Source organism: Setaria viridis, chromosome 4, assembly GCF_005286985.2.
Source record: "Setaria viridis chromosome 4, Setaria_viridis_v4.0, whole genome shotgun sequence".
Classification (NCBI taxonomy): domain Eukaryota; kingdom Viridiplantae; phylum Streptophyta; class Magnoliopsida; order Poales; family Poaceae; genus Setaria; species Setaria viridis.
In genome coordinates, this window is record NC_048266.2 from 2,683,633 (window position 1) to 2,699,344 (window position 15,712).

The following is a 15,712-nucleotide window of genomic DNA, read 5'->3' on the forward strand; positions in this document are numbered from 1 at the left end:
TCCTGTTGCATGCCTATCGGGGGCCCTCGTGGGTCGGTCGCGGCCGCTGCAGCTTCCTCGTGCCCCGCCACCTCCGAGGCCACCGCCACGGCCCCCTCATGCCTGCCGCCGGGCGCGCCGCCACGGCAGCCCCCTAAACCACCGCCGGGCACGGCCCCTGCCTCCTCCATTCGCAGCTGCCGCTCTTGCTGTCGTCGGAGAAGAACACCGATTTTATTTTTCAGAATGTTGATATAGGTTTTAGTAGATGTTGAATCCATTCTATTGAAATGTTGGAATAGTTCAAGAAAAATGTTGAAAGTAGTTATTTTTTTCAAAAATGTTGAATGTAGTATTTCTAAATGTTGATCTATTTCTCAGAAAATGTCGAATGCAATCTTCCGAAATGTTAAATTTATTTATCTATAAATTGGGCTTATTAGTTGGGTCTAATGGGCTTTAAAGCCATGTTGCTTATCCAGCACACGCAAGGTGCATAGAAACCGCCACTAGTAGAGAGTAGGCCTTCCATCCAGCGTTTTTAGTCCCGGGCGTTTTTGGACCCGGGACTAAAGGGCGTTTAGTCCCGGGTCAAACGGCCACCACCGACGACCACCGACAACGGGAGCTTTAGTCCCGGTTGGTAATATCAACCGGGACTAAAGAGCCCCCTTTAGTCCCGGTTGTAACGGCTAGTGGGACGAGGGAATCTGGTGGGGCGTTTAATCCCGTTGAAAACACCAACTAGGACTAAAGGCCATCCATTTAGTCCCAGCTAGAATTACCAACCGGGACTAAATCTTTTAGTCCAGAATTCCAACCGGGACTAAAAGGATCCTAACTAGCGCTCCTCTCCTCTCCCTTATCTGCTCCTCTCCTTTCCCTCAACTCGCTCCACCCTCTGCTCCCTCTCCCTTCCCAACCTAGCTAGCGCTCATCCCTCTCTGCTCCCTCCCTTCCTCCCTGCCTCCTCCTCTCCCTCCCTCCCTCCTTCCCTCCCCGCCTCCCCGGCCTCCTCCTCCTAGCTCCCTCCCCGCGAGATGGCCCGGCACGGGCGGGCTGAGCTGAGCCACCACGGCGCAGGTGGGCGAGGCCCGGTGCGCGCGGAGTTGCGCCGCCCCAACGCCGATGGTCGAGGGCCCGGCACGGGCGGAGCTGCGGTGGGCGGGCGAGGACCTAGCGCGGGCGGAGCTGCCCAACGCGGCACGGGCGGGCGAGGGCCTGGCACAGGCGGAGCTGCGGCGGGCAGGCGAGGACCTAGCGCGGGCGGAGCTGCCCAACGCGGTGCGGGCGGGCGAGGGCCCGGCACGGCGTGGGCGGGCCCGGTGCAGGTGCAGGCGCAGGCGCAGGTGCAAGCGGTGGGAGCAGGCTGGACGGCGGGGTGGCCCATTTTCTTTTATTCTTTTGAACCTTTTTAGTTCTGGTTGGTAGTACCAACCGGGACTAAAGGAGAAGGTGAAATACCCGGGACTAAAGAGGGGGACCTTTAGTCTCGAAAAATTAGTCCCGGTTGGATTTTTGAGACCTATGCATCTCTCCAACCGGGACAAATGTTCACTTTTCCACCGGTGCCCCAGCCACCCCCTTGTCTCCGTTTCCTACCGCGCATGCATACATGCACGGTCTAGATGGTAGCATGCTTCATGCATATATAATGTGAGCTATTTTTTTTATAATAGTAGATGTAGGTAGTTAAGAAGTATATAAATAGAGGTACTTTGGATGATTGATTTAGAATCAAATTAGGGTGTATTTTGGTTACGTTTTTCTTACCACGTCATACCATCCACTATGAACTCAATGCTGAAGACATCAAGCTAAAGAGAGGATAACCGTCACATTTGATGCTCTCAATGTCACTACACAATTTCTATGATTCCCAATTGTTTTTTTTTTTGTGAATGGCTACTAGTCATTGACCTTCTTTATAATTTTCTCAAATAACCAATGCATTTAAGCCAAATTGTGGCAATCCCGGTGATTATTTATCAAGGGAACGATTTTTTAAAAAATATTGGTTGGGGATTTTTTTTTTAGTTAATTTATTTTGCCTATTGGGAAATAACCAAACTAGATTAGAAAACCCTTGGCCACTTTACTAGAGATCGTGAAGAACAATATCCCTTGTCCATTTGGGAATGCAGTGCACGACTGATGCCTGCATTGGGGTTGATAATCTTTTTTTCTCTAAGAAATATTATAACCGACTAATAATGGAACCGTCAGCCTAGTTCCTTCATTGTTCAAGTGGACGGGAAAATCATGTTATAGAAACAAGCACATCCGCTCATATTTTCTTTCGGCTTCTTCTCAAAGACGGACCGAACATGAGAAACTTGTTTGCCTAAATATTCGGTGCATACCACCTCTTCGGTGGAAACATGAAAACTCCTCCAAAAATCATACAACCACGTGTTCAAAAAAAATTGAAACGATGCACATCCATAGTGTGTCTACAGAATTTACTTTGTTGCAAAAGTTCGGTTTGGAGTTGATTACTCACAAGCAAATAAGGGAGGATTTCATTTCACCCCAAAAATGTCCTTTGTAAATCAACTCAGTGTTCTCACTATCAGATGTCGACATTTATATCCCCCACACTAGTTCGTAACTTGATCATACAAATTCTCTCCCCCACACTAGTTCGTAACTTGACCATACAAATTCTATCCGGTTGTCCCGAACAGTATCTGCATCGCCACCTATTGGTTGCAAACTAAAAGAAAACTGGAAACGAGAGGCGCTCAAGAGAGGACAGCCATCACGTCCGACGCTCTCAACACGATGTAGCCCGTGCCGTCAGCTCCCTTGAACTCGCTACCTGCGTACTTGGAGTACAGAACGGTGCTGCCAGCCGGCACTGACAGTGGCTGCCTCCTGCCTTCGTCGTCAAGAGAGCCCGGCCCAACAGCTACAACCTGGACCAGTAGAATAATGCGTTAGCTCATGTATTCAGATGGTAATGATCTTCACGCCTGTAACTTCGCTAGGGGCTATACTCTTATCCTAGCATCAAATCCTGCAAGCTACAACTCGCACAACCTAAAACGTTAAGACATGGCCTAGCAGCTTTTAGGTCGCGGCTATAGAATAAAGCCAATAATATAATTCCGGAAAGAAAATTGGTGCTAAGGACTCACTGTTCCAATGGATGGCTTCTCTTTAGTTGTTTCAGTAAGGATAAGGCCCCCAGGAGTTGTCTCTTCAGCTTCTGCAACCTGCCATGGCATGCAAAAAGAAACGTAACTAAGTGGCACTATTTCAGTACAAGAGCAGGATATAAGAACAATCCATCAGAAATCTCCAGGTTTACTATCCAAAATCAAAACATCTCTGACAACATTGTTACAACTAACAGGGAACATACTAATACCTTGATGAGGACACGATCATTGAGAGGCTTCATATCCTTCACATCATCGGTCTCAAGAATACCGATGATATCGTCCTCTTTTAGAATGAGATGCTTCGAGTCATTGAATTCAACCTCGGTTCCAGCATACTTCGAGTACACAACTTCTGCCCCAGTCTAAAAGACAAAACAGACATATTACTGCAAAGTATTTCATGGGCAACCAGAGGAAGGAGTATGCCAGATAATAAACATTTAGGCATGAGCAGTTGTGGAGCTTGGAGGAAACTTTAGAGGGGGACATACAGTATAGGGATAGCCATTTAACCAAGTTTTATTGGCAAACTATACCTAAACACTGTAGCATCTACTGGAGATTACACAAATGCAGGGGGGGGCCATGGCCCACCTTGGCCCCAACGAAGCTCTGCCCCTGGGCATGAGGGCACATGGAAACAACTGTATTGACAGAATTATTGCATCCAACTTCTCTGCTAGACATTTAGACATACTCGATATATTAAAAGGAGTCCAGCTCTAGCAGGAGTGTGAAGGAAGCAAGTTTGATAAAACAAACTCTTGCATACCCTGAGCTTAGATTATCCTAATCTTATTATGTTAACATAACTTAATCGCAAAGCAGAAGATAGCTGGTTGAGGAACATATTTGTATGACTGGACATTCAAGTTGTAAGCAACCAAACATGCATGTGCATATGCCAGATCTGCCTCATTTCCTTTAAATTAGACAACAGGCCCAAATTAACGTTATTCAGGAACATTAACTTCCACGTTGCAATTATGAACAGAATAGGATACAAGGTTTTATTTCTGTATCAGCACAAATAGACCTGGCTCGTGCAACACACTTGTTCCAGAAGAGATTTACAACTCTCCAAGGTGTAATAAATTGATCCTAAATAAGCAAAATTGCAACTTGTCAGTCGTTTTTTTCTTTTTAATAAAGGGTGTTCTGACTGGACCAGCCTGGGGATCAAACCCTGGATCTGGTGGTACCTGCCTGCACTCCATTACCCCAAACTCATCTGCGGATTCCCTAATACCAGGCACCAGATTAGCCCAAACTCACCTGTACTCCCTTCAACAGTTACCAGATAAAACATAGTACAAGCTAAGTGCACATCTAGACTGCAACCAAGTAACCAAACCAAATTTCAGCACTGACAGGTACAGGCATCACCAAAAAATTAGACCTCAACCAGACTATAGACAAAGCTTGGCAAACCAAAACTTGGTAATGCCAATGGTACACATGCCACTGTGGGATGATGGACTGAAAGTCCAAAACTGTCGAACCAAATTTGGGCAGGAGTCCTGCTAATGTTAATATTTTGTCACACTTTGCTAGTCCAAAATCTGATTGGTATTTTTTTGGGCACCGTTTGTGTGACAACATAAATTCAGCTTCATCGTAAGGTTATGGGAGGTTTGGACTTGATGTCATGTGGATCCAGGAACCTTATCCATCCACAACCAGGTGCAGTTGTATCCATGAAGTTCATGTATGGATTTTATAAAGATCTGGAGGATTCCAATATACAAACCATACTCCATTGGAAGTTACGAGTGCTATTTCCATATACAACAAATGGTGTGGCATTTCAAGGTGTGTAGAAAAAATGTGTGCAATTAGAGCCTGATTGGTTTGCTGCCAACATTTTGGCATGCCAAAGTTTTGGCAAGCCAATCTTTTGGCTAAATTATTGTTCCAAAGTATTGTTCCACAATTCATCCATAATCCATATACCACAACTCTAAATTGTACACCGTTTGGAACATATCAAAGCAGACAACCTATGCTTTTCAACAGAGTACCATTTGCAGACTAGACGCCTTAGACCAATGCAAATTCATCCATGAACTTGATGGACAGACCTGCACTGACTTGTTGACGGATAGAGGAAGACCGCAATGATGCCTACTTCAACATTTAAAAAGGGAAAAAACTGCAAGAGCTTGCAAATGTCCTATTCACAGTTGCGATTTACATCTAATTTACTGGGTAGGATGAACTGGAGACCATTATTGTCTTCTTGTTTTTAGTAAACTTGGTATGTATGCTGCAGAAAAGGGAAACCAACAACTATACAGTACAAACTTTAGGTGCATAGAAGAACTAGCCACAATAAGAAACGTAAGATTTTTATAGGTTCTGCACACGACTTTTCTCACAACCACCTCTGACCTCCAATTTTGTCATTCCCTTGACAATTTACCATTAAAAGTTAACAGTGTGTTCTTGTTTGTGCACTGTGAAGCCTACAGATGAGCATCAATTCTTGAATCAGCACATCTACGAGCATGGAACCTGATTCCTCCATGTCCATATTTCCCAATTATTCATAACAGAAGCATATGGATTAGACATATATCCACATCCATATGAGTTACTTACTGGTCTACCACAGGGAGCCAGAATTTACCTTTATGCTGACCTCTATTTTCTTATCCCCAATGGTCCTTCCCGCTCCAACAGCAACAACCTCACCTCCTTGCGGTTTAGTCTGCGCCGTCGATGGAAGCAAAATGCCACCAACCGTCTTCTCCTCGGCAGCGCCAAGCTTCACGAGCACCCTGTCTCCCAGAGGCTTCAGTGAAGTGTACTGCAACATGACATCATATCAGCTTAATGCTGCAAGCCATACACAAGCATACCTACACTAGATTCTACCAAAACAGTTGATGCGGAGCAGGTGCATTCTGCGAAAAATTGGACGCGTTCAGTGAGGCCCATATCCACGTGTCGCATACCTTTGGGGCGACAACGGTAGCAGCCCGGACGACAAGGCTACGGGCCGAGCGCCTCGACGAGCAGACCCTGAGAGTCGCCAGGCTCTTGTTCGTGAAGGCCACGGCGGCGACTCCGGCGCCAGAGAGCTGCACCGACGACATTCTCGTGTGCTCGCGGAACGACGGCTAGCTGCGGATTCAGGCAGGCAAGAGTCAGCCTAATAAATCGAGGTGAATGCCATAGCCATCCAAATCTCAACTGTGACGCGAGAAATGACGGAAATCGGAATAAATCAGCGCAAATTCCATCTAGATTCAGCGGCACAAATAAAAACAGTTGCAGTAGGTGTCAAGCAGAGCCCACCAAATCCACAAGGGGGAACTCAACTAAATCAAACCCGCCTCTTGCAGTACCAAATCTGCGGCTCGGAGCACACCAAATTCACCCCAATCCCACTCCTGAACCCGCCAAATCCAACACCCAACAAGCGAGAATCCCAGGGGGCTGGTACCTTGTCTTCGGAGCTGGGGCCTGAGGCTGCGCTTTGGAATCCGGCTGCCGTGCGCGAGAAGCGAGTTGGGGGCAGACGAGGAGGTGAGGAGATAAACCCTATGCGAGAGAGCAGAGCAGCAGCGGGTAAAGCGCCGCCGAGCTAAAGCCCAGCCCCCACTTTATTATCCCCAGGGCCCCCGCGGGCGGGTGCGATTAGACCGGATGGTTCTAGAATGTTGGAGGGGCTGCGCTTCAAATGGGCCGGACTGACGCTGGTATTATGACCCGTTGGGATTTTGGTCCATGGTGGACTAATTTGATTTTGGTCCATGGTGGTTAATTTCAGTTCCATTCCTGTTTGGTTCCATGGATTGAAGTGGACTAAAATTTATTAATGCAGTTGAACAAAAACTGTTTTACCCTCGCTACCCACATCCCGGTACCCCTCCCTCCTAGCCTCCCCTCCCCGTCGCCATTCTGGTATCTTTCTTTGCATCAGCTTGTGGCCATTCTGGACAAAGTGTTTGGCCTGATAGCTACACGCTCCTCTCCAGCCTCTCCTTCCCAAGCTTGCACTTCCAACCATCCTACTCCACCATTACCCCAAGCTGACAGGAAGGTAGAGGGCGGCGACGGTGGCAGGGGCCGGGCGGGAGGACGGCAAGGCCCGTGGCGGCGGGTGGGCACGGGGCTTGGGCGCCGCGGCAAGGGCGGCGGTGGTGGGAGACATGGTGGCTGGTCACAATCAGGCCTTTCTCCTCCTAGATCTGCGGTGGTAGGAGCGGGCCAGCCAGAGACGCCGCGGCGGAGGTCCTCCGGCTCACCGGCGGGTGGGAGAGCGGCGATGGTCGGGCGGGAGGGAGCAATTAATGAGGGGGTAGGAGTGTCCTGGGCATCCTTTAATCCAGTTTTGTGGACTAAAGGACTAAAGGTTTTAGTCCTAATTTTAGTCAAGTGTTTGGATGTTTAGTCCAACTAAAATGCACATTTTAGCCCAAATTTTAATTCATGGTGGGAACTAAACACCCCCGTTTGTTTCGTGCGCCACAGATGCGTTCTTGGTGGAATGATTACATGGCTGATGGGCTGCTTGTGACAAATCATAAATGGCAGTAGATGGGAAGTGTTTATACAGACAAGTAGTGATAGGTTTGCAGGTCTGAGTAAAGCCTGACGGATATAGATGTGCCCTTTTTTTTTCTATAGTCGGTGTCAATTAAATTTGTTGAGTGTACATATTGCAGGATAAAATTTAGCATTTTGAACTGGAGGTGCTAGCTTTTTAGTACCTACTACGAGTATATCTGGAGCAGAAACCTCTCACGGCTTCAGTTTTGTTGATATTAGGTAACCCTGCATTTGCCGGCATGACTGCCAAGTGCAAATACGAACATGATTCCAGAGTAAAATTTTAAAGCGTTACTACAGCCCATCTAACTGCAAAAATTAACAAGACTGAAGACTGTACTACGTCCGAGGTCCGACATTGGATCCGAGTTATCTGTTACAGATAGTCAATACAACTTCTACTACTTCAGTAGTGGAAGCAGCGCACTGGAACAATTACATGGGGCTTGCGAGTTGCAAAGCCAGAAGTTACAGGTTTACAGCACATATATACATTGTGACAATTGAACAATTTGAAGGATTACAATGAATGTAAGTCCCAATAAACAGAGGTAGCTTCTCAACTTCAAAGAAGTTTAGTATCCCAAAAAAAAGAAACTAATCTGATTATGTTGAGTAATTACCGGATTTTAGTGGAACAAAGCGTCAGGACCGCCAAAATAAGGCAGTTTGCTGAACAATTCTGCCAGAAGTATTTCCATCAGTTCTGTCAGTGAGTTGGCCCTAAGTAATACCTCGTAATAACATTAGACGTGTATTCCAATCCTTTATCCCTCACTCAGTATCCTTTAAATAATGGTAAGATGCACATTAGTATTTACGTCAGCCCCTCCACGCATTTGCGTCATCGGAAGCGCTACAGGCTTGCCCTTGTGGAGGGATGCAACCAAGGTCGCCATCCAAGCTCATTTGCTGTACTTCAGCAGATGATAATATTTTGATGCTCTTCACACAGCTTACAAACTCCCTGCAGGTGAAGATTTTCAAATCATCAGAAGGGGAAAAGTTTTGAAGAAACATTAGGGTAAGGATGGCACCAGAGAGATGAAAGGAAGGGAAGAACTTACTCCCAGGGGTCATCCCCAACGAGGAGGATGTCATTTTCATGATCAACATACACCAGCTTCCAATCTGTTCTGTAGGGATCTTCAAGCTGCCCCTGAATACCAAACATGCATGCGAGATCATGCCGAAGATCCTCATAACCTCGGTATCGTGTTATATCGATTGATCTCCCCACAGATCCACGCTTTTGAACCTGGACATGTAATAAAGTTAAGGTAGTTATGAAAGGTCATTTGCGCTATTTTTGGACAATTGCATCCTCTAATAACTGAGTCAAATATAATGAGCATAGTATTCAGCCTAAAACCAAAACAGAGTTGGAGACTGAAAATATTATCACAAACCTAACTAGTATAGAAACTTCATCATCAGGGGTTTTAGGCTTTTAGCTACATGCACCGTTCATCATGGAACAATCTGTCCCATTTATGGAACACTGGAAAGTAAACTCCAGGGTAGCATGCAAACATATATATTCCTTAATGTCACAAAATCAAATTTCTGTGCAAAATTAAACACTACATTAATACGCATAACACCTCTATGTTAGCTGATGAAGGCTGAGTTTCTCGTGAATTTGCAGGAAAAATGTCAAAATTAATATTTTAAAAAATATATGCCTAAGAAGATCAGCTTTTATGACAGCACCAAAAAATGTACTTCTAAAAGAATACTAGACTACTTGATGGTTTTGAGAGCATGGACACAATATATAGGTCAACAGGTGTGCAAACGTGCATTCTTAGTGAAGTATTACCAAGTAACTAACCTTAGTGAAAGTTCTCATCCGTTGTGTTTGACTATTCCACAAACCTTGGCTTGCCATTCCACCATCAGCAACAGCAACATCACTTGAACATCCAGGCTTAAAAGACATGTCAGGCACACCAAATGACTGGGAGCTGAATGCAGCAGAGGATAGCTCGTTCTCCACATCCCTATGATCCCTTTGTCCAGTAGGTAGATTGCATATACCCTTTCCTGAAGACATCCCTCTTGACAACAGGGCATCGGGCATTAATGTATCTACATTTTCCGCGATAAGAAAGTTATCTCTTGGATCAACTTGAGCAGTGCTATCTAAACAAACTGGAGGAAAGGAAAAGCCTTCTCGTGGGCTCTCATCTAAACAAAAGGAGGTTGCAGATGATGCGTCAAGTTGATCTGAAGCCGGATGCCGATTAGGTGCATGGACCGTTTCTTTACTGCCTTGTATGTCATTCTTAATTCGATTATCTGACTTACTTTGAATTTCCTGAAGTAAGTGCTCAATGTGTGGTGTTGATGGTATCTCAGGCAAATTTCTGCTTCCTTGTTGTGCTCTACTCAATGAATTTATTGGAGAGACACGGCTGCCAGATGGAGCTGTTGAGCTGGATGGTTCTTCGCTCTCAGCAAGTGCTGAGTGTGATCTTACAAGTTGCTGGGGTGTCATGGATCCTGTCATGTGGTTCAAAGGTGTTTGCTGCAAATGCTTGAGCTGGCCCATAGTATCAGCACCGCCTAACTGATGCTGAAGAACTTGTTGTTGGAGAATTTCCTGGCTTTTCTGAGATAGTTGTTGGATCAGCTGCGACTGATGCTGTGGGTTCAGCTGAGATAGCAAATTTTGTTGTTGAATCTTTTGAAGCAGCTGCAGCTGCAGTTCTGATTGTGATAGTTGTTGTAGTTGGGGTTGTTGACTTTGTAGGAGTGCCTGCTGGTATTCTGCTGTTTGTTGCAGCTGTGGAGTCTGAGTTAATTGTGGTTGTGGCAAAGAACCCATGGTCGTTAAACCTGGTAACCCTGGCCGTTGGGTAGGTGACTTGGGTAAACCTAACTGTTGTATCTGAGAGGACGATGGTTGCAAAATCTGGTTTAACAATTGTGCTTGCGAGACTGCTTGTCCACCTGAAGGCTGTTGCTCTTTCAGCTTGTGCTGGTCCATTGGCTGAAGAGATGCAGTGGCCTTCAACTGCTGTGGTGGCTGTGACTGTTGCCGTTGGAGTTGTTCTTGCTGCTGTTGCAAGTGAATGGCATTCTGCTGCAACAGCTGGGCTTGCTGTTGCTGTAGAATTGCAGAGTTTTGCTGCAGTGGTTGGACCTGCTGCTGTTGCAATATAGGGTGCTGCTGCTGTTGTTGTTGAGCTAATGAGGTAATTGCAGGGTGGTCCACTTTTGAACCAGCCTGTAAGTTAGGTAAGCCAACATTTTGGGCCTGCATACTCAATCTTTTTGCTGGATCTTCATTGACACCGCCAATCCCATCCTGCATACCCAGTGCATTAGAGGTCAAGTATTGAGACTGTACAGCAGGGGCAGCAGCTGTTAGCATCTGAGGATTTTGCTGCATAGCCATCCATTGAACTAGGCTCAGGCCTGGAAATAATGCATTTTGGACATCTTTCAGAGCAAAGTCATCACCAAGCCACGGCATCGCTCTTTTGAAAGCACTCTCAACCTCATTCTCATCATCTGCAAGATTCATTTTATGCAAGGACAAAACATATCTTCAGAAAAATGGAGCAGTGCAAATAATAGATGCATGATAAATAAATAAATAAGTCCAACACAAGGATCAACATAAGGCCACTATTCTTGTTCACAGTTGAAGTCTAGTTTATAGATAAGCAAGAAGAACTAAGTTCAGGAAAGGGAACTTCCATGTGTATGCCCACATATTTTTGGAACTTATATCGATGATCATCAATGAATGAGTCAAGGTTATACACATTTTTGCAACTTATTTATTTGCAACTTATAGCGATGATCATCAATGAGCAGCCCACATTTCTTATTGTTGATGTATCAAGGTTATACACAAGAAATAGTATGAACTAATTCAGGAAATAAATTTTCTCCAGCTTAAATATACAATCTGGCACATGAGGGTCAATCAGCTTAACAAGTGCATGAAAAACAGAGCTATAAAAGGATAGAAAGCCAAAATTTGAGACTGACAACATATCGAAGTATTTTTCCTGTATGGTAGAAACCATAATATCGCAGTATCTGTACCTGGCATTCCGGGCTGCTTAGGAAGCTTTGGCCTGAAAAATGGTGGTGGGCATATATAAAATGGTGTAGCAACTGGCTCAATCTCCCATATGGAAACACGGGTGCGCCTCTCAGATGCAGTTGATTCATCCCAACCAACCTAAAGTGGAAAAGGTAGATGAAATCAGATGAAGTTATCATCCTTTATGCTAGTCTTCAAATATCATCTCCATATAGTTTTATGTAAATCTTATCTAAAATCTGTATAGCATTAGGGTTGACTCGTGCAAGTGCAACTTCACTTCTTGACATGGCTAACTTTTTACTGCATGTAGCTGAAATAAATGGATATCACTGCAGAGTAAAAAAAAATTAATGACAAACCTGAAGGTTTCGCCAATGAGAATTCTTCCACCGGATTGGATCCAAGTCACCAATGCCTGTGATTGTGCCCATATATCTTCTTACCCCTGAATCCTCTGTCTCAAAGAGCATTCTGAATCGCATTCCAAGGGACACTTGTGTATATAGAGCCTTATTGTATTTTGCTAAAGGGATGACAAATTCTGATGGGCTTGCCCTATCCAAAGAATAGTATGATTCATTAACCTTATTATTGGCAGAAATTGCTTATAAGGTACAATCAACAAGTAAAATACCTTGGATTATAGAAAATAGTAAATGGGCTACTATTTGCAGCGGCATGGGCTGCTGCTGCCAGAATTCCAATGTGCATGCTGTCACTTGATAAAACTGATGATGACAGAGCTGGTTGGGGTCTGCTAGCATGCCGAATGCCCAAGAGAAGCTGAGATTTCTCATCCCTGTTAAAAGAATGCAGGATCCATGTTTTCCATAATTGTTTAGAATACACACATATGTTTAGATACACACACTTTTTCATGTCTGAAATTGATGGTATTACCTTATAAAGAGAACTGAATCACCAGCTAAGAGCCTTTTGGTACTGACGAAGACACTCCAACCAGTTGTCAAAAGATGCCTCTTTGGTTGACCTGCATGTGCAGATACAGTACAGTGATAAGTACAGAATGCTTCTAATTGAAAAGTGTCATTAAAAAGAAAACTCCAATAGCTGCAAAGGACCAAATATAAACAATGGGTTCCTAAAAATTGTGGCACTGAACTGTGGCTTCATAACAATTTGTATTCATACAGAGTAAAAGGTTCATCTGCATGTAATATTTGAGTGCCTGGCAATTGTCTGTACCTCGATAAATGTGTCGAAATTTCCATGAAATGTCATGAAGATCCTTCGCAATGAGTTCTTGCGCTGGTGGTTGCATCGTAAAGTCCTATCGAACATGTTACCCTGGTAAGGGAGGTACTTATTGCATCTTATAAATTCATAAATCCATAAACATTATTTCAGTGTTATAAAGAAATTTTGCATACTAGTGGTGGAAATATCTTCTCAGCTGCACGGCGTGGCACTGAGAATCCCCCATGTGTACTTGTGTCGCTTGCTGTCAACGTCTTGCAAAAGAATTCTGTTGGTTGCTTGTTTTGTTTCAGACCCAGTTCAGATGCCAGCATTGCGTCTCGATCATACTAGTCGCGTTGAGAAAGAAATATTTCATTGCCATTGAAGAAATCACAACGAAAAAGAATGTATTAAAAAAAGAATGCTCACATACTTTGTTAACAGGCTGAAGCGTCATCTGGGCATAAACTTCGTCGGTTTCAGAATCTGCCTGCACAAGAAATATTTTTCAAGTACCTAATTAGCAGAACATAAAAATGAATGAAAAAAAACAAGGGGAAACTAGCATTGACGTACATGTAAGGTGAGACTTAGAAGCTTGCAGATCAACTTAGAAGGCAGAGACGGGTAGCTGGGGATGGTGTCCAGCTCCTTATGCATTGAAGCAGCAACCTAAAAAAGAATTAGCAGAATAAGAAAGTTTTCAGAAAATATTCCCTGAATCAGCTCATTCCAGCAGTAAACTGATAAATCCTGCACCTGCTCGCTGTGGCCCTGCGGGAAGTACACGACGAGGCTGCCCACGGGCGGCAACGACACCAGGGGCCCGGCACAAGCATGCCACAGCTCCGAGTTGATGGGTTTCTTGTCCCCTGCTTTGCAAATAGACACCGAGAGCCAATTATTACACGTACTGCACAAATCAAGTAAAGAAGATTCATGAACTAAATTTCACTGCAATTAGCTGGAAACAACAACTAGGACAAATTGAGATCGCCAGACACCTAAATGGTGGCGATGCCCATGAATCATGAGTTTTCATGACAAAATGCTGACTGAATTCAGCAATGCTTAAGCTGAACTCTGAGCAAGCATGGGCAAGGAAAATCTCACCTTCTGCTGGGCTGGGCGTGACGCCGCCCGATCCGGGATCCTTCATCTCGCCGAGATCCTGATCCGAATCCCGCGTCCGGACACACGAATATCCACCCCCACCTTCTCCCACCACCACCACCTTTTATGAACCAGTAGTAGCTACTACTTGCTAGGAAGGCGTCGACCTCCTTTCCGGCGAAAGTGAGCGGCACGAGGCAATTCGGAGTAATAAAATTTGGAACCAGCGCAGGAGCTAGGCGAGCACCCGTGTGAAAAATCCGCGGAATGAATCTCCGCCGCCCACCACCACGCCGTCGCCGCCGTGCCGGGGCGCCAGCTCATCAGCAGCGCCTCGACTCAGGCGCTCTCTGAAGCCTCCACCGCCGCCTATCCCGAGCAGCAGAGGCGCCTACCAGACCTCCGCGTCCCGGCGGTTACTCAGGGCTTGATTCCGCTCGCCGAGGCACGGAGGTGGTCGAGCGCGCGTGGGACGTGGGGAAGCTGCGGAGTTGGGAGTTGGACTGGGACGCAAGGGGAAGGGAAGGGAAGGCGGAGGAGGGAGACAAGCGGGGGTTTAAAAAATGGGGACGGGGGGGCCGGGCCGCGCTGCGCGGAGCCGGGTGGTGGGGCGGGCTGGCGCAGTGCCGCGGCGGCAGCGGCAGGGGCGGAGTAAATTAATGGCCGCGACGCGCGCGCGGGGAGGAGAAGCAAGCTGCGAGCAGGCCAGCAGCAGGTGCACGGCGGGGTCGGGCTCGTGGGCGGGCGCTGCCGTGCCGCGCGCCGCGGCAGCGGCCGGTGGTTAAAAAAAAAAACTGCCGCCGCGGGCTGGCCGCTGGCGGCTTCCGTCCGCCCCACGGAAGGCGGAGGCGGGGCCGGGGCGAGCACACGCGCCGGGGCCCGCCGGGCGGCTGCTGGGTGGGGACGCGCGTGGTGCGGCGACCGGGACGGCGACGGGTGTGGGGTGGTGCCGGGCGCCGGTGCGGGCGTGTCGGGCCCGTGCCGCGCCGAGGAGGGGGCGGACGGCGACGGGCGTTTTTGTTGGCTCGTGCCGGTGCGGGGGCAGCGAGAGCGACGACGCGTCCCGTGGCCGCGTGCGGCTTTTTGACGTTGGCGACGACGGTGACGCGCGGTGGTGGGAAGGAAGGAAGTTCGGTCGCGGCAAGTCACGCCGGCGGCACGACGAAAGCGTGAGGGGGCCGACTGGCCGAGGGGCGAGGAGGAGCGGCGCACGGAACGGGCGTGGGGGCGGATGCGGTTGTCCTGGCGTGCGCAGCGCAGGCGTATCCCGTTCGTTTCGCTTGTCTGGGCGGCTCCGTCTTTCCGGAGGATACGTGTCGGTATTGCCGGAAGGAGAGTGGTGGCTGAGATTACTTGAGGCATCCGGCTGCCGAGCTGTTGGTAAAGGTTAAGGAAGAAGGCGGACAAGCCCACATGCTACGCGCCGTCGCACATGCGACAGAGACGAGGGCGAGACCGTCATTCCACAGCCGATTTGACCTACTGAAATTATGCCATGATAATGTTGCGGCAGTAATTAAGTTAGTAAGTTACTCCCAATCAAGATGACACTCGGTACGTGTCGTGATTAGCATGAACGAGGCGGCTGATTCTTCCGTGACAGACTGACAGTAATCCCAGGCTTGCTAGC

General features: G+C 47.0%; 2 protein-coding genes across 4 annotated transcripts; both read right to left on the minus strand.

The window, feature by feature from the left end:
• Positions 1-2,474: 2,474 nt before the first annotated feature.
• On the minus strand, positions 2,475-6,756 carry LOC117853062 (20 kDa chaperonin, chloroplastic). Its single transcript, XM_034735425.2, has 6 exons — positions 6,595-6,756; positions 6,104-6,272; positions 5,776-5,955; positions 3,353-3,508; positions 3,120-3,197; positions 2,475-2,897 (listed from the first exon to the last, which is right to left on the minus strand). Exons 2-6 carry the CDS (start codon positions 6,242-6,244, stop codon positions 2,724-2,726), a joined length of 729 nt encoding a protein of 242 aa, XP_034591316.1. The 5' UTR covers positions 6,245-6,272; positions 6,595-6,756; the 3' UTR covers positions 2,475-2,723.
• Positions 6,757-8,021: 1,265 nt separating this feature from the next.
• LOC117852872 (auxin response factor 16) lies at positions 8,022-14,268 on the minus strand. 3 transcript variants are annotated; one of them, XM_034735156.2, is made up of 13 exons: positions 14,083-14,268; positions 13,729-13,841; positions 13,546-13,641; positions 13,403-13,459; positions 13,161-13,316; positions 12,976-13,060; positions 12,670-12,760; positions 12,404-12,568; positions 12,129-12,324; positions 11,766-11,904; positions 9,538-11,222; positions 8,771-8,961; positions 8,022-8,670 (listed from the first exon to the last, which is right to left on the minus strand). In XM_034735156.2, exons 1-13 carry the CDS (start codon positions 14,126-14,128, stop codon positions 8,526-8,528), a joined length of 3,165 nt encoding a protein of 1,054 aa, XP_034591047.1. In that variant the 5' UTR covers positions 14,129-14,268; the 3' UTR covers positions 8,022-8,525. The 3 variants fall into 3 exon arrangements, with proteins under 3 accessions (XP_034591047.1, XP_034591048.1, XP_034591049.1); XM_034735157.2 differs by lacking the exons at positions 13,729-13,841; positions 14,083-14,268 and having other exon boundaries at positions 13,403-13,455; XM_034735158.2 differs by lacking the exons at positions 13,403-13,459; positions 13,546-13,641; positions 13,729-13,841; positions 14,083-14,268 and having other exon boundaries at positions 12,976-13,077; positions 13,161-13,299.
• Positions 14,269-15,712: the final 1,444 nt, after the last annotated feature.